We start from the raw sequence: 24,062 nt of genomic DNA, 5'->3' as shown, positions 1-24,062 counted from the left end.
TCTCTTCCATCGGATTCCCTCCAGCTCTGGAGCTGACCTGTCGGGTTTAGTCCTGGACGGCTCCTTGAGCAGGTCCTTCACCCTGTGCTGCAGAGGGAGGCGTGGCCGCTCCTGTGGAAGGATGTGAGCGTTACCTGAGCTGGCGCCCGCAGGCCCCCGCAGTGCCTGGCACACTGTCTGTGCCGGTGTACGAGCCCAGTGAAAGGGGGAGCCGTGCCAGATGATGCAGCTGCTCTGATGTGTGGCCTTCCAGGCCTTTATGAGTAATGGGTGCTTTTTACTCCCACTTCCCCATGGGATCTTGAAAACTGGTTGCCCATTTTTCTGGCTGCCCAGGATTGTATGAAGTTAATGTGCCTTCATTTATTTACACAGTGACCTGCAGCTGGATATTGAGACTAGCTTCTACATTTTTGCTATTATAAATGATGCTAAGATAATCTCTGAACATTCATCTTTGCATGTGATTTGTATGTGATTTCCTCAGAAGTACTGATTCTCAAATTGACATATCCCTTAACCGCAGTCTGAAGAAACAGCCTAAAACAACTACTAGCACAAAATGTCTTTAAATTCTCCTATCTTGTGGGAAAAAAAGTTACAGGTTAAATTATGCAACTCTTTCCCTGTCTCCTGAAAGACAAATATCAGTTAAAAAGGTATTCAGAAAGATGCTCGCGTTTATCCTGTGTACTCTGAGGATGCAGGGCCTCTGGGTGGAGGGGACCGAGTGTCCTGAATTTGTATTTTAGGATGCTTACCCAGGCTGTTTGAGAGAACCTCCTGCGCTGTTGGTGTTAGCCTGCTGGCTAGGCTCGCGCAGACTCCCGTGGGCTGATTCAAGTGATAGGCTGGGCAACATATGGCTGCGTATTGATGGGAACTGAGACTGGAACATAGTCAGACTGGGGAGCATCTGCCTGGCCCAGCTGCTTTCTGGTGCCAGATCCTGGGGTACATGGCTTGGCTTCTCCTGGTTCGAGGGCCCACACCCAGTCTAGGGCCCGGCCTCTGTGGCCAGTAAGGAAGGGCACACAAGATGTCATCCATTCATTGGGGCCATGAAGGAGCCATTTTTCAAATAGTTTTTTAGAGAGAAGCCATCTAAAGGGATTTCAGCCTTTAAAATACCTCATATGTATTGTCACATTTTTTTTTATCATTCCACTTTAAAGGAATCTTATCTTTTATTTCTTTCTATAGTGGCAAGTTAGAGAGCAAGGAGAGGAGGTAGTATGGTTTTCCTAAGCGATTATACAAATGTCATGTAACCCATATCCATTTAGAGCCTAGTGTTGCGAGCCACTTTTCCGTTCCTCCCACTGGATCCCACGACTGCCCTGTGAATGGCTGGCTCACCTCTGGACGTACGCAGCCACACTCAAAGGAAGGCGGGTAGAGAGTGATCTGTGTAGGAGGGACTCACATCAGTAGACAAGAAGGATGCAGGTCTGAGAGTTGTAACCAAATGTGTGGAGGCTCCAGAAGCTCAGGCATGGGCGGCAGATGAGCGGCTGGGGTACCCTAGGCCATACGTTCGGCCGTGTGCCAGATCACGCACAGGAACACGCTGAGTCTCCAGCTTGCCAATCCCCAAGAGACTGCTGGAGTTTTGCTGGAACCAAAACATCTTGCTCAGAGAATAGGAAAATACTTCTGTTCAGTGTGGAGCTGTTGGGGACCCCATGCCACCACCCCTCCGGCCCCTGATTGCCACTCGCTGCCTTTTTCCTGTCGCCTCCTCCAAATTCCCATAAACATCTTCTGTCTTTCCTTTTGTCCCCACCTCAGAAATGCCACTCAAAGGGGTAATTGGAAGTTCTCTGGATAAAAGATGCTGCAGAAATGTCCGTTTTAACAAGAATGTCCATGTGCCTCTTTATCAACAGAAAACTTGGAATATAATGTGGAGCCTCAAGAAATCTCGCACCCCGATGTCGGACGCTATTTCTCAGAGTTTACTGGCACCCACTACATCCCGAACGCAGAGCTGGAAATTCGATACCCAGAGGATCTGGAGTCTGTCTATGAAACAGTACAGAACATTTACAGTGCGAAGAAAGAGGATGTGGAGTAAAGTCTGGTCGGGGACCTTGGACCTTTGCTGCTGCTGCTATCTTCCAAGAGAACAGGTTCCGGAAGACGACGTCTCTACGGACCCCTCTGGACTCACACCACCAGGAAAGCCACTGGACCAGTAGTGCTGGCTGCCTCCTCCCAAGTTTAAACGGCGCGTGCCCTCCCCCAGCTGCAAAGACGATGTCGCTCTCCGCGTACACTAGTGAATTCACTTGAAAGGCACTGTGTTCAGTGGCATGGCTTGTATGCTTGTCCTGTGGTGACAGTTTGTGACATTCTGTCTTCATGAGGTCTCACTGTCGACACTCTTATCATTCTTTTTATTCACTTGCCATTGTGTCTGTCTGCATTTGTCTCAGAGCGTTTCATTTGCTGGACAGATGGGGTTGTTTGCATTAATTTCTTCCTGATTTCTCTGTGGAGCATGTGTGGGCCTAAGTCAGAACTGTGTGTCATTTTACCCTGAATCGAGTTGCTTATTCGAAGGTAACGCTGTAGGAGATGTGGCAGTGTCTTGCAGATGGAGACATTAACAAACTAATGGTAATCAAAATCATGTGAATTTATTTTTTTCTAATTTTTAAAGCAGATTTCACATGTTTATCTTTTTCTTTATTTGAATTGGGAGAATGACACGGTTTCCCTTCCATATTCCTCTCTGGATTTATGCTTGTATCTTAACGAATCATTAGTCTTCTATTTTATTACATAACATTATTTGAGAAAATGCATAATAATGATTTTTGTGAGTGGATTTTCCCACATTCATCTACTGTTCTCTTTAAAATAAGTACTTTTTTAAAATCCAGTATCATGAGTAGATCTTAAATTAGTGATGTGTTCTCTTTATAAGAAGTACAATCTGATGTTAAAAGGTTTGCCTTTAGAAACCATACTCCATGGTCTCCAAAGACCTAAAAATGAGTTTCACTTTTCTAATCAGAAAAAAGAAGAAATAATGAACCTTAAAATTTTTGAAAAGAAAAGAGGAGGTTTCATGTCCCCTGTCATTCCTTAGAATCACTTCAAAACCTTTTCGAATATGGCACGGTAGAACCAATGAAACATCTTTAATTTTGAGAGTGTTGGGTCAGTGGGAGAGGAGACGTGAGTGTGACCTGCCCCGCAGTAGCCATTGCCGTGAAACATGAGCAGGAGGAAGCCGGTTCCTGAGCCCCCGGGGCTGACTTCCGGTTCACACTCGCTGGCTTCTCTGCCATGTTCTTGGTAACTGGGTGTGAAGGGCCCGACTCTGTGCCGCTCTGGAACGCGCACCCTTCTAGACCTGCCACTTCTCTGGCGAGCTCATCTTGTAGTTAACCAGTAGGAACGACCTTCTGGAGTCAGGACCTAGTTACTCTGCTCTCTCAGTCTAGAAGCAGCCCTGTGCTCTAGTGAAAGGCTTTAGGGCTGTGGCCCAGTCGCGCCTCGCCACCTGTCTTCATTTGCATGCAGTATTTTCACACCATGTTTGCTGACTGCCTCTTGTTCAGCCCTCGGAAACCCTGGGATGACTGAGGTCTGGGGAAGCCACCTGAGACCACTTAATGGCAAGTGACAGCTATTAAGAAGTTATTAGAAAGAGACGGGGATTTGGCCAGGGGCTCCTTCCAGCCTGAATTAGCTGTCGCCCAGGGTCCGTGTTCCTCGGCAGTCAGAGCCACAGTCGGGAGATCTGGACTTGCCCCCTCCCGGCGCCCAGCCCACCCGAGGTGGGGCTTTACACTACTCCCGTGCGAAGGTGGAAGTTAGGTCACATGGGGCTCGTGCTCGGGAGATGCATTGCTCGGAAACCGTGGAGCATGCTGAGAGTTATAACTGTCGGTTTTCTGGTTTGGTTTCCTTTTTCCTTAGAGTAACATCACAGCCAAGAGAGATGGTTGACCTTTGCTGACCCTGTGTACATATGTATCTAGACTGTTTTTAAGTGTGTTTCTTCATGAACGCTTCATTTGGCTCCAGGAAGCCGGTGTCACCTGTGTAAGTTGGTATTTGGGCACTTTATATTTTTCTAAAAACGTGTTTTGAATCCTGTACTCTAATAAACCACGTTTCTTTTTAAAATTTTTCCAAAAGTTTTCTCCATTTTAAAAAGCCCTGTTATAAAAGAACTTTCACAATGTTAAAATATTAAATATTTGGATATAATAACTTCTTTTCTCTTCAAATGAATGCCAAGATTTTTTTGTACAATGATTAATAAATGGAACTTACCCAGAGAAACCACACAAATGGCCTGCCCGATTTCGTTCCAGAACAGAAAGTCCAGCCTGGCAACAGCGGGATGTCCCCACTCCTCTTCTCATCAAAATGGGCACAAATCTGCTACTGAATCTTTCTTAACGTTGGTGAGTGAACAGGGACCTTGCTACTAGGATTTCCCCCAAGCGCTCGTGTTCTAAGCTTGCTGGTAACCTTGGGAGTATCTGGTTATGACGCAGAGGCCACAGCTCTTTCGTTCTGTTAAAATGCGTGCTGTGAAATGGGAACTGTGAGTGCTGTGAGAGAAGCCCAGGGTCGCAGTGCGTCCTGACGATGGCCTGACGGCTGCACGGGTCCTCCAGGGCGCCAGTTCTCCGTGATGCCACCACAGACGGTGGAGAGGAGATGTTCTGGGCTAAACTAGGCACCAGTTTCCCACACCGCGGCGCTTCTCAGAACTGTTAATGTGCAGTTGTGCGCCGTGATCTTCCAGGAGGAGAGCGGTGTGCCGTGTCTTCCTAACTTCTCAGGCCCTAGAACCTCCCTCCCCTGGCGCGCGCGCGCACACACACACACACACGCACACACACAGCATCCCCGAGCGCCAGGGTTTGCAGATGAGCTCTGGGAAATGCTGTCTCAGTGAGACAGCACTTATGTCCCGGACTCTACATTATCATCTGACCAGTTTGGCCAAGCATCTCATTGGAGAACATTCTCCATCTAATCGGATTTTGAAAGGCCAGCTTTATGTTGTCTCTGCCTGAACCTCATAACAGATCTCCACTAGAAGTGCATTTACACGGCAAAATTGTTTTATCACGAAAACCAGCATCAATACTGTTGCTGAATCAATTTTATGTTTTCTAATATCTCCTTCGAGTCTTGTTCTAATTTTAAAATGTCTCGGTCTTTCTTCACGTGTTAAACGGAGTCCAGCTTTCATGTTTGAGGCTTTCCTCTGCCACACTAGGGCCCTTTGCTATAAAGGAGAAATATTTCTTCTCCTTAGTCCATATTCCAAGTAAGTGAAATTGGACTACCAGCAACTTTTTAATTCAAAAGTCTTGTGGCCATAAGAATCAGAATGTAGCTCTTCATGATTTTCATTTGATTTTTGGAAGGAAGGAGAGAGTGTTCACCTAGACGGAAAGCAGGATTTGGCTACATGACAATTGATTTTTGGCAGACGTTCGTAGCTGTGTTGCATGTGTGACTTTGTATTGTCTGCTTAACCCTGAGCCACGCACGGGCCTCACCTGTCCATAACCCCCACAGCAGCCCCACAGGGCGGGGCCAGGCAGTGAGTATTTTCGCAGGCCACATAATGTTTGTGCGGTCTCTGTCACATATTCTTCCACACAAAACACTCTTAGCTGGAGGGCTGGACGAAAACAGGCCGCAGGCTGGATTTGGCCCATGGGCCCTCTCTTGCTGAGCCCTGCTATGGGATCGGCCGGCCAACGGAGGAGCACACCGCCCAGAGGTGGGGACCCAGCCACGCACCAGGTGTCCGACCCCCAACCCCCAGCCCTTGACACCCGCACGACCGACCACTTCAGCAACTACCTCGCGATGTTCTTGCCCTTTGCCTTGGCGGTGACTCTAACCTCTAACATTTCAGTTCTGGAAATTTAGAACCTTAGGAGAAAAGGACATTCCTTTGGTGAATAAAATTATGTGCAATTATAGAATAAATGTATTATGGCCATTTAGCAATGATTGTATTAGGGTAATGCTAGTTCTGTAATAAATAGACCCAAAAATATATGATGGCTCTATCACAAAAGAACTTTCTTGCTTACGTAACACTGGGGAGGGGACTGGGTTGGTGGGGTGGCCCTCGGGCGGCGGGGTGACCCAGCCTCACTGTCTTCAGCCTGTGGCTTCCAGGAGCACCCTGGGGCTATCTCCCTCCACCCAGCCTGGAGGGGAGTGAGCGTGGAGGGGCAGCTGGGGGTGCTCCGGAAGCTGAGACTGGGAGCGGCACTTAGCCCTTGCACTCGTGCCTCGAGGGAGGGTGGGAATGCGGAGGACACTAATGTGGCTAGCGCTGCGGTCCAGTCTCAGTGTGCTCAGGGAGTGCTCTTCCTGTGCGGGACATGCCCCCTTCCCCGGGAGGCAGCCTGTGTGAAGTAGGCTGGCTGTGGTGACAGATGTCGCCAGTGTCAGTGGCTCAGTCCAGAAAGGTACTGCTTGCTCCTGCCGCAGCACGGCCACCAGGCAGGGGGCTTACTCCTTACAGGTCGTGCTGCTGTCTTACACCCAGAGTCTTCTCCACAGGTGGCATGGGAGGGAAGGAGCAGACCTCACAGGAAAAACTATAGTCCCTTACGTCCGCCTCGGTAGCTAGATCTCAAGTCACTGACTCACAGCCTAACTCCAGAGGAGGCTGGGAAATGGCCTCCGGGGTGCCCAGGAGGAAAAGGAAAGGTCTGGGAGCTCTGCCTTGTCTGTGCCCTGAGCCTCTCCGCCCCACTTCCCCCGTCCCGCCCAGAGTTCAGTTGTTCTCCGAGGGCTGCTGTCCTCTCCATCAGTCCACGTGGCTCCTTGAGGACAGGCCTCCATGAACTAAAAGAGTTATCCGACCCCCCACCCTTGTCACATCCCCCCGATTCCCGTTCACTGGTGAAGCAGGGACAGGACCACTGCAGTAAAAACTCCCACCTGGAAAAAGAAAGAATGAGACGCAGCAGAAGCCACCAGCGGAGGAGATGGCGGGATTCTGCCCTCTGGGAGGAGTCCCTCCTCCATTGTTCCCAGATCCTGCGCTCTGGGTCCACTGCTTCCTGGTCTGTCGCAAGTGGGTGTTGGGGGTGCGTCCTCCCCAGGAGCTGTGCGGCTCTCACAGTCAGTCCCCTTCCGGCCTGGTGCAGGTTTGGGGGCCAGTGCAAGACTATTGATTTTTACAACAAGCTTGTGATTCCTCTGCCCATGATTCCCTCAAAAACTTAGCAGCCTGCTAGCCTATCTGTGCCAGTAATCACACCCAAAGTTCTTTTCCAGAACTTTCCAGCCTGCTTTACTTCCTTGCTTCTCTGCCCCATGCCTGTCTCTTCCCCCCGACTTAGTGGTGGTTGCCTTAATCTGATAGTAAGTAGGCAATGCCGAGTCTCTGTTGCGTGGAACATTTTCACCGGCCTTCATTGCTCTAACTGATTCCCTCCTTATCTCTTGCTGTGGATGCACAGAAGCCATTGCCCTTTCTAGCATAGGAAGCCTAGGATTTCTGACTCTTCGGTTTCAGGTCTCAAACCAGCACATTTTTGCCTGAACATCTCTTTCTCATCATGCCCTGCTGTCAGCAGCAAAGAGCGACCAACACACACTACCTTCTGTCCCTTATCAGCTACTCCCCTAGACTAGCTACAGTGCCAGTGACTCCACCTTCAAGTTAGGCACAGCAGTTGAACCGAGTGTAACCCCCCAAACACAGCCTCCAACCTCCCAGCCTGCCCCGGGGCGTTTCGTTGCCGCCTGACTGCTAAGCTGACACCATATAGTTTAGGTTTTTGTCACAGCGGTTCTCCTTTCAAGGATTCTTTGTTTTATTTTTAAGTTTAAAGTGGGCTCATGTTTCCATAGGAAGTTTACTTCCTGTTTGGCTGTGCAAAAAAAGCTGAGGCCAGTGATGGCAGGTTTTCTGAGGAGTGGAAGGGGCTAAAGCCAGTGCTTTAGTGAACTTAGGAAAAGAGGTTGCACCGAGTGAAGGAAAACCGGAGCGGGCAGCAGTTGGACAGTCTGCGTTATAGAGTCCTGGCGTGTCAGAATTTCCTGCTCCTTCTCTTAAAGTAACAGAACTCTTAATGGAAATTTTCATATCTAGGTGTTGAATTTGGGGGACATTAGAGAACACTTTGAATGACGATTGCTTTTCGTATCTCCAAACACTATCATGTCGAGGGTTCAGAATTCTTTAGTAACCTCCCATTTATGACATGGTCATGTGCCCAGTCACGGCTGTTGATGAAAATAATCCATAACCAATCTATAAATGAAAATTTGGGTGACTTTATTCTGAGCTAAAATGTGAGGACCATGGCCTGGGGCCTTTCATCCCAAAGGAAGAAAGGGCACCGAAGCAGTGGGGTGCACAGAGTGGTTATACACCCCCAAAGAGGATGTTTCACATAGGGTTGAAATGTCCCTTTTACAATAGTCACGAGACTGCTCTGTCGGCACAGCGATTGATGGACACAGCAGGTAGGTCTGCTGTCTCGGTGGACACAGCAGGGTGGCAGGTCTGTTGTCTCGAGCTGGGTGGTCACAGGTGAGCTGGGTGGTCACAGGTGAGCTGGGTGGTCAAAGGTGAGCACAGCAATCAGTTCCTAGCCTAGGAAGAGATGCTTATCCTTAAGGAAATGCGGGGGAAGTTGCACCTTTATCTTAAGGGCATTTGTTCTTGCCATAGGAAATGTTTAAAGCAGATGTACAATGCATGCTCAATGGTCATGTCAGGCCCTTTTGGAAAAACAAAGTCAGGCCGAATTAGGTTTACACCAAATGGCTTCCTCATATACTCCAATATGTCCTATTGCTTGCCATTTCTATTTGTCATTTTCCTCTTTTGATCTATAAGCTTTTGATAGAAAGCATTGATGATCAAAATATTGTCCCTCGGTGCCAGGGTGGTTGCTACCTGCCCTGGGTCCATCATGTCCCTCGGTGCTAGGCTTTTATCTCATTGATTTGCCCAGTTGTCCACACTGGGGGGAAATAGTGGACAAGCACAGAGGTATATATATTCACAGAGGAAGCATTTCGTAGGTTATGTAATTTTCAATTAATTTTAGATTGTTGCACAAACATTGTATATGTGCTTTTCTATGACTCTTCACATTTACATTGTATATGATCATAGAACAAGTATAGTAACGATGATAATAGTTCAACATCTTTGAAAACATTAGTTTAAAATGAGTTCTTAGGCATAGTCTTTATCAGAAAAGGAAATTTGTCCAGGGTTGTAAGATAGATCAACCATCTGGAGTCACCACGCAACCATTATTCTAGTTTGTATGCCAGTCTTACAACACTGAGTAAAGAAAACAACAGTTAGTTTGAACATTATGACTAGTACAAGAATTCCAAGAAGTAGTAGAAATAGGAATTGCAATCGGGATGGAAAAAGAGAACCGATACTGAAAGAGAGCCAACCAAACACATCAAATTGGGTGTAGGATCGCATAAGGCATTCACCTGTTCTGTCACGTGCTTTAGCAGAGATGACACATTGGAAGACTCATCACGCATAAAAACACAGCATCCAGTCTGAATGATTGTGTACCACCGTGGGATGCAGTAAGAATATCTAAAGCCATTCTGTTTTGAAGGACAGCCCTTGTCATTAAAGACATTTCAGTCTTTAATAAGGTTGTTCCTCCTTGACTATCATTAAGGGCTTCTTGAGGAAATTTAGTCAGAGCTTCCATATGTAATATTGACATCTTTTAGCCCCAAACAAGGAGCAAATATAGCTGCAAATACAGCCATAGCAGTGAACACTGAACGAGTCCATCTGGCCTTAAAGAGAGGGAGGTTGGCAACAGGTTTTAATGCAGCCTGACTCCTTCCCTGCTTTTAAAGGTAACTCAGGGTGCAGTGTCTTAGCCATCCAGGCGGTACCAAGGCCAGGGATTTGTTCCACATAACCACTGAGTTCCATCAGGAGTCACTCGATAAATGCCTGGCTTTCAACACCAGTCTGTTCCGAATTAATCCCTTTAAGTATGATAGCATTCCAAACAAATTGTAAAATAGGTACACAGTTCAAGCATAACAAAGGTTAAAGTGAGGAGATAGAAGGTTGGGAATGCAGGCCTGGTCCGGAGTCTCGGGACAGCTGTCTACAACAGATGCTGTCTTCTTCTCCTCCTGGTGTGGGTCCTTTCCAACTGGGCTGTATAGAGTCTTTTATTTGATGTCTCTTTCAATAAATAAATTCTCCTGGTTATAGTCCATGATCCATGAGTTCTGGGAGTTCTCTGTGTAACAATGAGCTACCAATCTTTCATTTCTTTTAAGCGTCTCAATAAGACCATGACAACAATTTAATATATCCCTTAAGCAAAGTTGGTTCATAGATTTTTTTATCTAATTGCATAGGCTGTTTTATTATTTCAAAAGGAGACAGGTGATGTTTACAAAAAGTGTAAATCTAAGGTTAAGGAGCACGAGCACAAGAGCTTTTGGCTGTGAGAGAGTGAATGCTTCTGAAAGCTTTGCCAATTAAGTTTTGGTTGTGTCTGTTAGTTCTTTCCACCAATCCTGAGGATGGAGGATGGTAAGAGCAGTGGAAATGCTGCATTATTGGCCAAATATTACTAATAGATTTAATGAGTTCCCTAGTCACTGTGTAACTCGGCAGGAATGCCTCAAACAGGAATTATCCTTTTCAATAATAATTTACCTAAAGCCATCACTCTTCTGCAAGGAAAAACCTCAACACAATGTGAGAACATACAGATCATTACAAGATATATTTATCCTTGAGATGGTGGCATTTGGACAAAGTCCCATTGTCATACCTCACACGGTCCCTTAGGAAGGGAAAGTGGCCTTGTGACTCATAGAGTGGCTTCTCTGGATTATACTTTGGGCATATAGCACAAGTAGAGGCCATATGAGCCACTGCGGGAAAAAGTTTCCCAAAGTATTGTTTTCCCTTTTGTTGCAACCTATATATATTGATGATTATTATTATTTTTTCTTCCGTAGCGATTTCTTGAGCCTGTAGAAGGAAATCTTTTACTGGGTTAGCAGAGTTAACAGAAAGTAGCAGGCATTTGAGGCTGGACAGCATATCCAGCTTGATAACGTTGCTTATGATTTAAGTAAGACCCATTTGTAAACCAAATTACACAATAGAACGCAGTCGTGGTCTTCTCCGCTTGTGATGTTGGCAGCCAACAGGGTTAAAATAGTGAATAGTATTTACCTACACAATATAACCTAAGGTTTATTATCATTTACTTGACAATGCTTCCCATGCAATTTAGCATACCAAACAAGCCTAATTAGTATCCCCTCCTTTATAGGAAGAGAGAACAAATTTCTTTGAGAAGTCCCAGGGGCCCTCTGAAAGTCCTCAGAGAAATTCTCTTCCTTCATCCGGATCAAGCCTTTGTTCAGGATTTGAAATTTTTTTTTTTTGAGGGAGAAGCTTGTCAAAAATATCCAAAAGTTTTAAAACACTGATTTAAACAAGATAAAGGGGTTGCTGATCTTGTCATCGTGAAATAAGGGTCACTGAAACAATGTTTCATAGTAATATTTAACCAAAGTGACAACAGAAACAGTAAAAAAAACCGTAATAGAGACACCTTTGTCTTTTTGCACAGAGGAAATTATCTCAACAAAACATGGATCTTCTGTCCTTTAGGTCAACTTAGAAGGAAAAGCCTTTTATAGCCTCTTTATCAAGAGCAGACTAATAGTTTCAGAAAATTATCCCTTTAAGAGAGAAAACCAAATTCTAACTTTTGTACCAGTTTACTTTTTCATATTAAAACCCATTTACTTAATTAGATTCATTTCAATCGTAGCCAGTTTGACCGTGTACAAAACTCTTTTCAGAATTTCTTTCACAAACCTTCTATAACTTTCTTTTACATTCAGAATTTGTCCAGTCTTTCTTTTTCCCTCCTAGTACTTTAGGACAAATTTATCTTTCTTAACCAAACAAATAAAATATTTCCATTCTTTATACCTTCTTTACTGAAAACTTACACCTTACTTTCCTCAAATATAAATGTTTTCCTTGTTAATTTCTAGTAGCTTTAATCACATATATTAGAACTCTTTAACTTTTAGTAGACCCTAGTAAACACTAAAAAAGGTAAGCAATTACTAATTGTCTTTTATACCAGCATTCTAAACACTCTTCATAATTTCTAGAAATGCGCCACTTTACAGTAAAAGACCCAAACACTTTTAGCATCTCTGCAATAAGAAGCCAAAAGTAGATAAACTTACCTTTAGTAATTAATGTCTATTTCTCTATGTTATTTAAAGATGATCTAGATACTTAACGAATCTTTATCACTTAAGTTAACCTAGAAAAACTTCTAAATTTCAAGTTACCGAAAAGATTTTGGAAGTTATTTTAAATACACATGCCATTAACTATAATTATTGCTAAAAGTTTATCTATAAACTCTTATTTCATTTATATCCAAATCATTTGCTCCCACTGGTGATGTTTAAATTACCCGCAAAAACTTTATGAGATATTAGGCAAAATTAGTTATCATTTAAAGCTATTATTTTGCTGAGAAATTTCTAAGAGGCAACGTGAGCTTATTTGACTCGTAAACCCAGGCTGCATGTCTGCATCATATTCAAATACCAACAACTCTTGAGGAGTTTTTTTTTACATCAAACCAACAAACTGAAACTTTCATTAACCAAAGATTAATCTATATCATGTTAACTTGAAAGACATTTGGGTTAGGTCTATTTAGAAAAACTTTTTGTAAGCGCTTACTTTAAGTCAATGGACTAGAGCTCTTTAGAAATTGTACCATCTGGAGGTAGCACACATTTATAACATACATAGAGACACACACATACAACAGACAGCTGCAACAAAGATTTTCCTTAGATTTCTGAGTTAGGTGTTCTCATAGCAGATTGCGGTGGAAAAACTTGTTTTCCCAGTTTTTTCCTTCCTCCCTTTCTTTCTTTGCTCTTTCTCTCTCTCTTTCTCTTTCTTTCTTTTCTTTCACCTTGCCTTAGCAATCTGGCTTGGGATCCCCCTTTGTTAAGCAATTGCAGTCACAGCATGAAACCCACCAGAGTTCAGAGAGGCTGCCCATTCGGGAACTGATTGAGCTGTTTTAGAAGCTCGATTTCCCACTTCTCTTTTAATTTTGTTTTGTTATAAAGTTGGAACAACTTCTAAGGACAGTGTAATGGGTCAGAAAATGTGCTGCTTATGAGTGTTACTCCCTATAGAAAGGTCATAAACGCTTTCTTACGTGCCTCAGTTTCTCCCTCTGGCAGTCTAACACTGCTGTAGGGGCTCGGAGCGCTGGGTGACCAGCCCTTATGTGCGTGTCCCTGGATGAGGCTGTAATTAATTACCGTGAATGAGAGTGGAGTTCCCTATGGGACCACTGCACGTCGAGAGGATTGGTCCTCTGACACACCCACTGAGGTCCTCAGTCACCTAAGGACGCCTTTTTCCTGAGGTGAAATTCGTGTAATATAAAATTAACCATTTTAAAGTGTACGAATCAGTGGCATTTAGCTCACTCACAACGTTGTGCAACCATCACCTCTGTCTAGCTGAAAACATTTTCATTACCTCCAAATGAAGCTCTGTAGGGGCCGGCCCGGCGGTTCTGTGGTTAAGTTCACACATTCCGCTTTGGCATCCTGGGGTTCACCAGTTTGGATCCTGGGTACGGACCTATGCACCGCTCATCAAGCCATGCTGTGGTAGGCGTCCCAAACAAAATAGAGGAAGATGGGCACAGGTGTTAGCTCAGCGCCAGTCTTCCTCAGCAAAAAGAGATTTGGCAGCAGATGTTAGCTCAGGGCTAATCTTCGTCACAAAAAAATAAAAAATAAAAATAAATAAATAACTCTCTGTACCCGTTACGCAGTCACTCCCCATTTCTGTCTCTCAGCCCCAATCTGCTTTGTGTCTCAATGGATTTGCCTGTTGTGGACATTTCATATGAATGGAATCATATAATATGTGTCCTTTTGCGTCTGGCTTCTCTCCCTGAGCGTTGTGTTTTCAAGGTTCGTCCACTTTGTAGCGTGTGTCGGCACTTCATTCCTTTTTTTCTTTTTTTTGAAATGTTAGTACCGCAGCCAACTGTCTATCTGCTTAGGTATTGTGTATGTCTGTGCTTTATACGTTAAAAGAGTAATGGGTTTTTCACTCCCTCCAAGAACTAGTTTTGCCCTTTTGGGGCAATATTGCCCCCTTGAGAATTCAAGCCCCACCTGGGAGGAGGCACCGGGAAGAGCAGCTGTGTGTCCTTCTCTCTGGCAGACCACTGCCGTCTTATCCTCGGGTGTCTTTTAGTGCACCCAGCTTTGTGCCAGGAGTGCATTTCTATCATCTACAAATGTTAGAATCTATATTCTAAAGACCTATTTAGATGTGTATTGTGTAATCTTTTTTACTTAGTATATTGACTTGACCCCAGGATCTTCTAGAACCTATTTTGTAAAAGAAAAACCCACCTTGATTAGTTTGAGAGTGATATACCTCTTATAAAAGTGGGATAAAAGAAAGTACAGTTGCAAGACTTTCTGAGGAACAGCTGCCTTTGGATGAAACTGTTTGCTAAGTTGTCTCCATGAGATTAGAGAATTTGAAAGCCACAGGGCCCCTTAACCGTCAGCTGCTGGTCCACTGCTCCCACTTTTTACAAAGAGCAGTCCTGAGGCCCGTGGAGGGTAAGGGCCTCGATCTGGCCAATCTCGAGCCTGCACCTTGGACTTGAGCCCAGCCGTGTTTCTTCCTCTGCAGGGTTTTCTTGCCCTGTGGAAAGTGTCTTGCTAATAATATCATCTTTATTGTTGGGGATTCAAAACTTACTTATTTCTTCCTCGCTAACTGTGCCGTGACGACCTCCTGGCCAGCTTCAGTCACTCTGTTCCTGCACTCACGTTTACTTTGTTGAGGGAAAATGAGGAATGTTTATCCCTCACCATCTCAGCAACTGTCCTCTTGAAGTTTGGGGAACCCCTGTTCAAAGCCTACAAAGACTTTTCAAAGGAAGTGGCTTTTCCCCCCAGCTTTATTGAGGTATAATTGGTATACAAAAAACTGCACATAATTAATGTATACAATTTGGTGAGTTTGGACATATATATATTCCTATTACCATCACCATAATCCAGGTACTAAACATATCCATCACCTCCCAAAGTTTCCTTGTGTCCCTTTGGGGTTTTTTGTGGTTTTAACATGAGACCTACCCTCTTAACACATTTTTAAGGACACAATACCTTATTGACACTCTTTATAGCTGACCTCTGGAACTTACTCATCTTGTATAACTGTGACTTTAAATATGATTTCTTCTAAAGTAAGGGTCGACAGAATTTTCCTATAAAAGGCCAGACACTAAATGTTTTTGGCTCTGAGGGCCATATGATTACTCAGCTCTGCCATCGTAGCAGGAAAGCAGCCATAGACGGTACGGGAATGAGTGAGCACACCTGTGTGCCAATAAAACTTTATTTAAAAAACAGCCTGTGAGCTGGGCTCGGGCCCCAGGCTGTAGATTGCTGAGCCCTAGTGGAAAGTTCACTTGAACGTTTTTCTTTTAACAGAAGTCTAAGCACAAGCAACATCAACAAGTTGAAAGAATAGTGTAATGGAAACCCATACCCTGCACTAAGATGCAACATTTGCTATATTTTTTTTCTCTCTCTCTCAATGTATGTACCATTTTTTTGTGAACCGCTTGAAAGTGTCTCCAATAGCCCGAGGCTTCTCCCTAAAGGCTTCAGCGTGTGTCTCCCAAGAAAAAGGACACTTTCCTACGTAACCGCAATACCAGTCGTTCCTAAGAAAATTAACAACAGTGAGGCAAAAAGTGCATCTTAAGTATGATGAAATCGGGTGTTTAGGAAAAACTCAGATTTCTCCTAGAATCGTATGCCACTTCAGTTTGCTCCATCCACCCTGGCCACGGCTTGAATCAGTAGGGTAAAAACTGTCAAAGAAAAACAGTTTAAAATCACTCACCGTGAAGTCTGTGTGTCCCTCAAGGTGAACCCTGTAGCTGTTCGAACTAAGAAAATAACTGCTGTTTCAGGTAAGTTCAGAAATGTCCTTTTACAACAGCTATAAAATTCAGAGACAACAAATTTCTTCTTAAGCATTTGCTCATTTAGCCTTGAGGATGCTAAATTTGCTACTTTGCTAAATTTGCTAATTTAGCATCCTCAAAGGAACGGGTTGTTTACATTTTCCAATCGAAGTTTAGTGGGAGCCCACAGAATTCGTACTGTGTCCCCGTCACCTGGGAGCCAGGGCATTGGTCCCTTAGCCTGTGTCTTAGAAAGCTGTGCACACTAGGAGGTAGTGGAGCTCACTTATGATGGCCCAGGCACGATCTTGTGGCTCCCTTATTTTTTAATTGGTTACATCTAAGACCCCAATTCAATCTACTGCCTTGGCTAAGCAAATGGTTTGGGCTGAGGGATAAGAATAGCCCATCTGAGGCCAGGCTGTGCCTCCTTCCTGCAGGACAGCGCGGTTAGCAATGCTGTTTGCGTCTGCAGAGAACGTAACGGTCTCTCTTCTTCTGAACCCTCGGCGTCCTACAAATGAGCCGGTGACGTACTGACGCGCTGAAATTTTCATGCTCCCGCCTCGGACCCCTCCTGTGCCTTACACTTCCACCCTTCTTGGCCCACTCAGGATGCACAGCGAGTGGTATGGCCATGCGGCTGGCTGTTTCTTTCTTAGAAGCAAGCCAGCCAGTCACTTCTTCCACGATCCCCTGTCTGCAATGCTGTTTAACACGTCTCCACTTCTCCACTTCCAAACTCATGGGACCTTTGTTTTTCTGAGCACTGGATCATAGACACGTTCTTATATATGTGTCAGTCTCCTTAATGCTTTCAGTTCTTAGAGACTTCAGAGCCTTTGTCTAGAGAGGCCAAAGTCTTGTAAGGACCGGAGATACTGCGTGCTGGGGCTCAGCCCTGTCCCCCGGCCTTGGCTGATATCGTTCCCGAAAACCGCAGCTTTGCACGTGCGCCTGTGAAGCCAGTTGGGCCAGTTGTCGGTTAGCGCTTGGCGTGGGTTGCTGGGCGTGGAGCCGCGGTGCTTCTCCATTGCGGTGCGTCCCTTCTTCCTCTGCCTTCAGGACCTGGAGCTCCTCGCATGGAAAACACAGTCAGCAGAGGCTCAGAACCAAATGGGACTCTCCTCTCCGTCCTGGAATAATCCGGTTCAGTTGGGGGGGGGGGGGGGCATTTAGACTCCATGTGGCTGCAGGTGCAACGTCGTGGCTGTTTAGACCACGTCTGGCTCTGGGAGCAGGAGCCCATGCCCCCAGTCTGGTGGCATCTGTCATTCCCTTGTGCCAGGAGGCAGACCCCCCCTTCTGCCTAGGGGAGACCTTGTTCTTCTTTCCTGTAGACTTCAGTGGGAGGGTGAAGTCTGAGGTCCGGGGGTCAGCCTTCGCACTTACTCTTCTCTGGGTCCACAGTGCTGACACATAAGAGGCAGACGGATGCTTCTAGAATGGTAGATGAAGTCACTTTGCCTTCCTGTGACAGGACAGTCTTTGTCAAAAAGCACAGACATTCCACACTCTTCTGGGCGCTTATTCTGGGCCAGCCCCGGGTGGGCTTGGAATGGTGCCGGTTTCACATCCGAGGAAACTAAGGCTCAGAGAAGCTGACTGCCTTGCTCAGATGACACAGCTACTGAGCAACGGGGCCCAGATCCCAACCCAGCCCAGCCTGACTCCAGAACCCGAGCTGCTCTTTACAACTGCTGTGGCCTTAGTGTGTGTCCCCCCCGGGGAATCTATATGGAAACCCACCCTCCAAGGTGATGGTGCAGGAGGTGGGGCCTTTGGGAAGTAACTAGGTCTTGAGTGTGGAGCCCTTGTGAATGGGATTAGTGCTCTCACAAAACCCCAGAGAGCTCCCCCACCTTCCGTCATGTGAGGTCACAGCAAGAAGCTGGCCATCTACGAGCCAAGAAGCGGGCCTCACCAGACACCGAGCCGGCCGGCACCCTGATCTTGGACTTCCAGCCTCCAGAGCTGTGAGAAATAAATGCTTGTTGTTTAAGCCAGCCTACGGTATTTTTGCTATAGCAGCCCGAACAGACTAGGATTACCACTCTCCCGGGGGAGTTTAACTCCTCTCCTCCTGGAAACACGTAGCCTTAGGCAGCCCTCCCTATGAAGCGGTCTGCAGTGGCCTGATCCTGCCTGTGACAGAGTTTCAGCCATCACAGTCTGGTCGGGTTAGTGGAACTCAGAGGCGTAGACCCAGGGCGTCCGCTTTACGACCTGATGCCAAAGCATGATTCATTCGTGTGCTCGTCCTCATCTTGCCTTTCCAGGGACTAGAAGCTGCCAGCCAACGATGTCAGAGGGCCACCTGCTGATTTCTCGTTTTCTCAAGATGGTGACTCATCATAGGTTTATCTGCTTGTCATTTATCCACAGCTGAGATCTCCTCTGTGTGTGTTAGATGTTCTGCCCTCCTACTCTCTTAATCAGAAATCGTCCAAGCACCATTTACCGTTTGTTACTCACTTTAGTTTGCTTTCACCTTCTGCTTGGAGCTGGGGGCGGACATGCAGCTGCTGAACAGAAGGGCTGGTTCCAGGTCTGAGATGCTCACAGGTCTCATGCGTGGAGCAGCAGTCCCGAAGGGAGCAGACTTCTCCCTCCTGGCAGCATTGTGCACTCGGTAATAGAGACAAACAGATGGTTCTGGAGTGAGGGGCTCTGGAACAAATGTTTTGTAGTTTCATCTGATAGTGATAGATTCTGCTAAGTGTCACCATCTAGGCAAGGTCCCTTCAGCCTGAGTCACCCCCCGCCAGGCTGCACAGTAGCCCAAAGCAAACCGCGCCACTAACCTTAAAAGCTCATTAAGCTCCAGCACTCTGAGACCTGCCAAGAGAAGACTCTGCTGAACAGGGACACCAAGAGAGCCAGGAAAGAGCGAGCCGCCGCACAAGATGGCCCAGGTATGCTGCCAGCTGGTCACACACCCAAGGCTGTGCTGTTCCCTCCGAGGAGCCCATGTTCCATTTGGGAACAAGAGTGAGGGAGAGTGGTAATTTTCCATTTTCCTCCCCTGGTGACTCAGAAGAAAGCAAAATCTGTTCCCAGCTTGTTTTACTCCTTGTGTCATTTCTCTTGCTGAGCTGCGCAGATTGATGCCGGGAGTGGTTCGTCTACCCCCGCTCCGCCTCCTGATGGTGAATCCTCTTCACGATCTGCTTCCCTCTCCACCCGCCAAAGCCTCGCATCTGCCAGGGGCCTGCTCATCTGCCTGGAGATGCTGTCTCTGTATCCCCTTTTTATATTAAATGAAAATACTGCTGCCCCTTGGTGGCCAGGGACGTGTGAGGTGTGGGAGGCTCAGATGGGAGGTTTTGGTCCCCATCGCTGCCTCTGTGGCGTGTCCCACGAACCCACAAGAACACAGCACGAGAGTGGCCATGCCTTCTGAACTACTGTCTTGGGGACGTGGTTTGCAACCCCAACCTGGATTCCCTCGGCTCCAGTGAGTGACTCAGAGAAAAAGGACACAGTTCTTCCCCCCAACGTCCCCCATGGACCAGGACTGGCTATCTCTCACTTAGGCGCATCTGGGTGTTGCAAACAACTTGCTGCCATTTCCGCATCGGTGGCTGTCAGGCACTTGGAGGCGGCACACTGAGTAAATCAGAGTGGTCTTGGGAGGGAAATCGGTCATGTGGCCCCGCAGCCTGAGCTGGGACATGCATGCAGGGAAATGAGGACCCTGCCTCTGGGGAGGGCCCTGCTGAGTCCCATCCGTGGCTCACTGCCCCTCCTCTCGCTGCTCACATTCATCCATCGCCGAGGGGACCGCATGGACCTGGGTACATCCCGGCTGCCACCACCCTGGTCCAGACCACCAGTGGGAGTTCAACCGCCTCCAACCCCGTCTTTCTAAAATATGTGTTTCCTCCAGGCACTGCCTTGCTTGATCGCTCCCCCATTGCCCTTGGGAGAAAGTCCACGCTCCTGAGGGCAGCTCACCGCCCTCCAGCGCGCAGACTCTGCGTCAGCCGTACATTACAGGCCCCCTGACTTCTCTGCATGCACTTACCTCTGGGCCGCTGCGTAGGCTGTTCCCTCTACAGGGAACACCTCACCTCCAACATCGCTGTCCTGCATCCAGTGCAGCTTCGACCTCACCTTCTTTCTTTCTCCTGCTGCCTGTGCTCCTTGTTACCACCCCACCACTCCCCCTGGCTGGGCGGGGCATCCCACACTCCCTTAGCATCCTCTGCTTAACCCTATCGGAGCACCTGCCACTCTGAATTTTCATTTCCGGCCTCTGTGTCTCCCAAATGCTTTGAACTCCTTCAGGGCAGGCACTGGCTGGATCACTGTTATATGTGTACTTCCTGCACCTAGCATGGTGCCTGGCATTTGCTAAACTGAGTGGAGAATGCCTTCGTGACGTTCTGACTGCAGCTGACATCAGACAGAAGAAGTAACTTTAGAAGGAAAAGGGAAGTAGCCATTCATCTCAAGAGTTGCCCCAAAACTGTTCCAGACATATAGACTCTAGGGGTGTGTCTACTGTTTTCTTATTCTCTGCGTGTTATCTTCCTAGCCTGAGTATTGCCAACCTTAGGGCAGGCACAGCTCTGTCTTTTAAATAATGGGGCTTATCACAATAAGGCAGAGGTTGACAAAGTTTTTCTGTAAAGAGCCAGGTAGTAATGTTTTAGGCTTTGCAGGCTGGACAGTCTCTGTTGCAACTACTCGGCTCTGAATGCTGAATACTATCGAGAGAGGATGCAATGCATGGTGCTGCTGCAGCCACATTACAGCCATGAGGGGAAGGCCCCAAGAATTACAGAATTGTCAGCCCAGAGCCCCGACTTTGCTGAGTTTCTGTGCCAACACCGGAAATGCCCATCTCCAACTTCTCACTAAGAGGGATAACATCCATCAGTGATGTTTACACCAAGTATTCTTCACTGGAAGTCTACCAGGTCCTAAATACCCCAAAAGATGCTCTATTATTGTATTACAAATTCATGCTTATTAGTCTAAAGAGAAGGCAGCTGAATACCTTTCCTCCTACGGTGGCTTCCCAATCTTGAATGTTTCCCTCTTCACTTTCCAACCAAACGTGAATCCTCGAGAAGAAGTTTTGTGGTGAAAACCTAGATCCCAGGGAACCAGGGGCCTGAGGAGCCCCAGCTGGGGGAGCCATCTGTCTCCTCATGTCGCTGTTAGAGAAGCCCCACTCGTGTACCCCCTCCGCGCTTTAGATCTAAGAACTAGCTGAACCAAGCGTGGCACGGGCGAAGGGTGGGATGACAGAATGTCCTCACACAGGAACGGTCAGGGGAGACACTGCCGTGCTGTCTTCCAAGTGACCCGGAGCAGGTGTGGGGACCCACCACGGCCTCGTCAGAGTGACAGCCACACCCCAAGAACAGGGGAACCTCATCCCACAGCCCGCATTTGAAAAGTCGCCAGGTGTCTTCAAAGGGACTACTCCCCAGATGATGGGCTGGTTGTCACTTCCCGTTGTGTCCTCTGTGCAGGCACTCCGCGTGTCGCCTGCGTACATGGCGCGTCTCGTTGACTCCTCGCAGCCACCTGCATGGTGGGTCTGCTCTCCCGTCCTGCAGCCAGGGTTGGTGCTTGGAGCCAGGCGGGCGGCTCTGCTCTACTGAATCCGACATTGCCTTTCGGTTCCCTCAACACTCAACAGAGAGTGAGCTCCCGCTCTACAAGCCACAGCCGGGGAAACGGCCCAGACAAGGCAGCCTCGCTGTCTTCTGCCACTGGGCATCTTCAGTTCCCCACCTTCAGGAAGAAAGCAATCCCTGAGACCCAGGTGCTCTTAGTGAGGCCACCTGGAATGACACGTAAGTATTGTCCCTATAGCCAACCCTCCATCGTTCACAGTAGGTGGGGAAGCATCCTTGACATGGGTATTTATTTATTTATTTATTTATTTATTTATTTTGGTGAGGAAGATTGTCCCTGAGCTAACATCTGTGCCAATATTCTCTACTTTGTTTGTGAGATGCTGCCACAGCATGGCTTGATGGGCAGGGCATAGGTCTGCACCCAGGATCCAAACCTGCGAACCCTGGGCTGCCGAGGCAGAGTGCATGAACTTAACCACTACACCACGGGGCTGGCCCCAGTATTTCTTGAGTACCTACTGTATGCACAGCACTGTGCTGGGTGTGTGGAGGACATGGTGGGTGTCTAATAGTATCAAACATTCATTGCTACCGTACACTGCGAACCCACCATGGGTCTGCCCTGCACACACCTCTCTCTGACCCTCACAGCAACCCTGCGGGGTACAGACTGTTGGGTGATTCTCATGCTAGAGCCAGGAGAATTAAGGCCTAAAGAATGGCAGTAACTAGAGAAGGCCACACAGCTGACAACAGTGACACTGGCCTCTGTGGGTGTCGTGTGGATCCAGGGCAGTGGGTCTCAAAGTCTGGTCCCAGGACTGGCCGCATCAGCATCACGTGGGAACTTGTTAGAAATGCAGAGTCTTGGGCCAGACCTGCTGACTCGGGAACTCTGTGGTGGATCCCACGGTCGGTATTTGAACAAGCCCTCCAAGGGCTTCTGTCGCACGCTCAAGTTGGGGACCCACCGAGTAGTGAGGTCTTTTAAGCACAGTTTGAAGACTATAAAGCACTTATTCGTGAACAATGGCTTTTTGGTGCCTGTCCTTAAAGGCCTTTGTGAAAGCTTATTCAGGGACAACTTCGTTGTTTTTAAATGAATACTCTATTTATTACAAATGCAAATTTGAAACATCACTTCTTCCCTAGGATTTTGTGTTAAATTTATGAGTCTATTTTGCTTACAAATTAACTATATTTTACAATCGCTTTTAAGTTTGTTTTTTAAAAGGAAAAGCCACTTAATTAAATTCCTTTAAATACCTGAAGTGCACTAATGAATTTAATATGTTTGATTTCCTCTGAAGCACTTTTCAAAACCTTCCCAAGTACTTCATGAATTCTTACACATCTGCGAAGTCGAACTTTTTTTTTTAAAGATTTTATTTTTCCTTTTTCTCCCCAAAGCCCCTCGGCACATAGTTGTATATCTTAGTCACAGGTCCTTCTAGTTGAGGCATGTGGGACGCCGCCTCAGCGTGGCCTGACGAGCGGCACCATGTCCACACCCAGGATCTGAACCTACAAAACCCTGGGCCGCCTGCAGAGGAGCGCACAAACTTAACCACTCAGCCACGGGGCCAGCCCCTAAGTCGAACTTTTAAATACACAAATCATAAGTTCTCTTAAACAGTAGCATATCATTTGCAAACTTAGCAAAATTCTCTTATAACTTTCAAGTTGAAAATCTGTCCAATATAACAGTGTGAAGGTAGTTAGCGCTACCGAATTGTGAACTTAAAAATGGTTAAGATGGTGAATTTTATGTTATGTTTTACCACAATTAGAAAAAAGATCTGGCTGTAATTGATTACTCAGTTCATTTAAAATCAGAATCACAAAGCCCTTCTGGTAGATGATGCCAAATTCTCTTAAATATTTCAAACACTTAAAATACCAACTATATAAGATTACTTTCCAATACGGGCTCAAAGCAAGGAAACAAAAAGTGTGGCTTTTGCTTTACTTCAGCATCTCTGTTCTAAATACTAACTCTTCTGGGGATTCAAGACCCAACTAAGAGAAGGGCTGTGCCACCCCAGGCCACTCGATGCTCCCCGCCAGCTGCAGAAGGCTGCAAATTGCTATTCGGCCAGAAAGGAGGAATTGATTTTTCCAAGGACCTCAGCTGAAGCCTAATTATAGTCACTGTGCTGACGGAAGATTCCAGGTCCCCTCCACCCTCGGCATGGGGTAGTGGTCTCAAAGCCTGAGTCCATTGTCCAATGACAGATATCCTAATTCACCCCCAGTTTGAGTCTCCAGCCCCCTTCAGAGCCGCCCCCTGAGCTGTGTTACCTGTCTGTACTGCTTCCTTCTACGCTGGGTTTGTCCCACCCGCCAGAGAACTTTCACTGCATTCCCCCCCCCCCCCCCCCCCCCCCCCCCCCCCCCCCCCCCC

General features: G+C 46.9%; 1 protein-coding gene across 7 annotated transcripts in view; it reads left to right on the top strand.

Annotated features, from left to right (window-relative positions):
• FBXO21 (F-box protein 21) overlaps positions 1–6,049 on the top strand; it is a 41,233-nt gene extending 35,184 nt beyond the window's left edge. For 2 of the 7 annotated variants that reach the window (XM_046639532.1, XM_046639526.1), the window contains exons 12-13: positions 1,890–4,059; positions 4,335–6,049. In XM_046639532.1, coding sequence (XP_046495488.1) covers positions 1,890–2,077 — 188 coding nt within the window. In that variant the 3' untranslated portion in view covers positions 2,078–4,059; positions 4,335–6,049. Of the gene's footprint in view, positions 1–1,889; positions 4,144–4,334 lie in introns of those variants that run through there. The other 5 variants (XM_046639530.1, XM_046639529.1, XM_046639533.1 and 2 more) reach the window with 5 other exon arrangements.
• Positions 6,050–24,062: the final 18,013 nt, after the last annotated feature.

Source organism: Equus quagga, chromosome 15 (assembly GCF_021613505.1).
Source record: "Equus quagga isolate Etosha38 chromosome 15, UCLA_HA_Equagga_1.0, whole genome shotgun sequence".
In the NCBI taxonomy this organism is placed as follows: Eukaryota; Metazoa; Chordata; class Mammalia; order Perissodactyla; family Equidae; genus Equus; species Equus quagga.
Note: the sequence above shows the minus strand (reverse complement) of the source record. Positions and strands in the feature narration are given on the sequence as shown.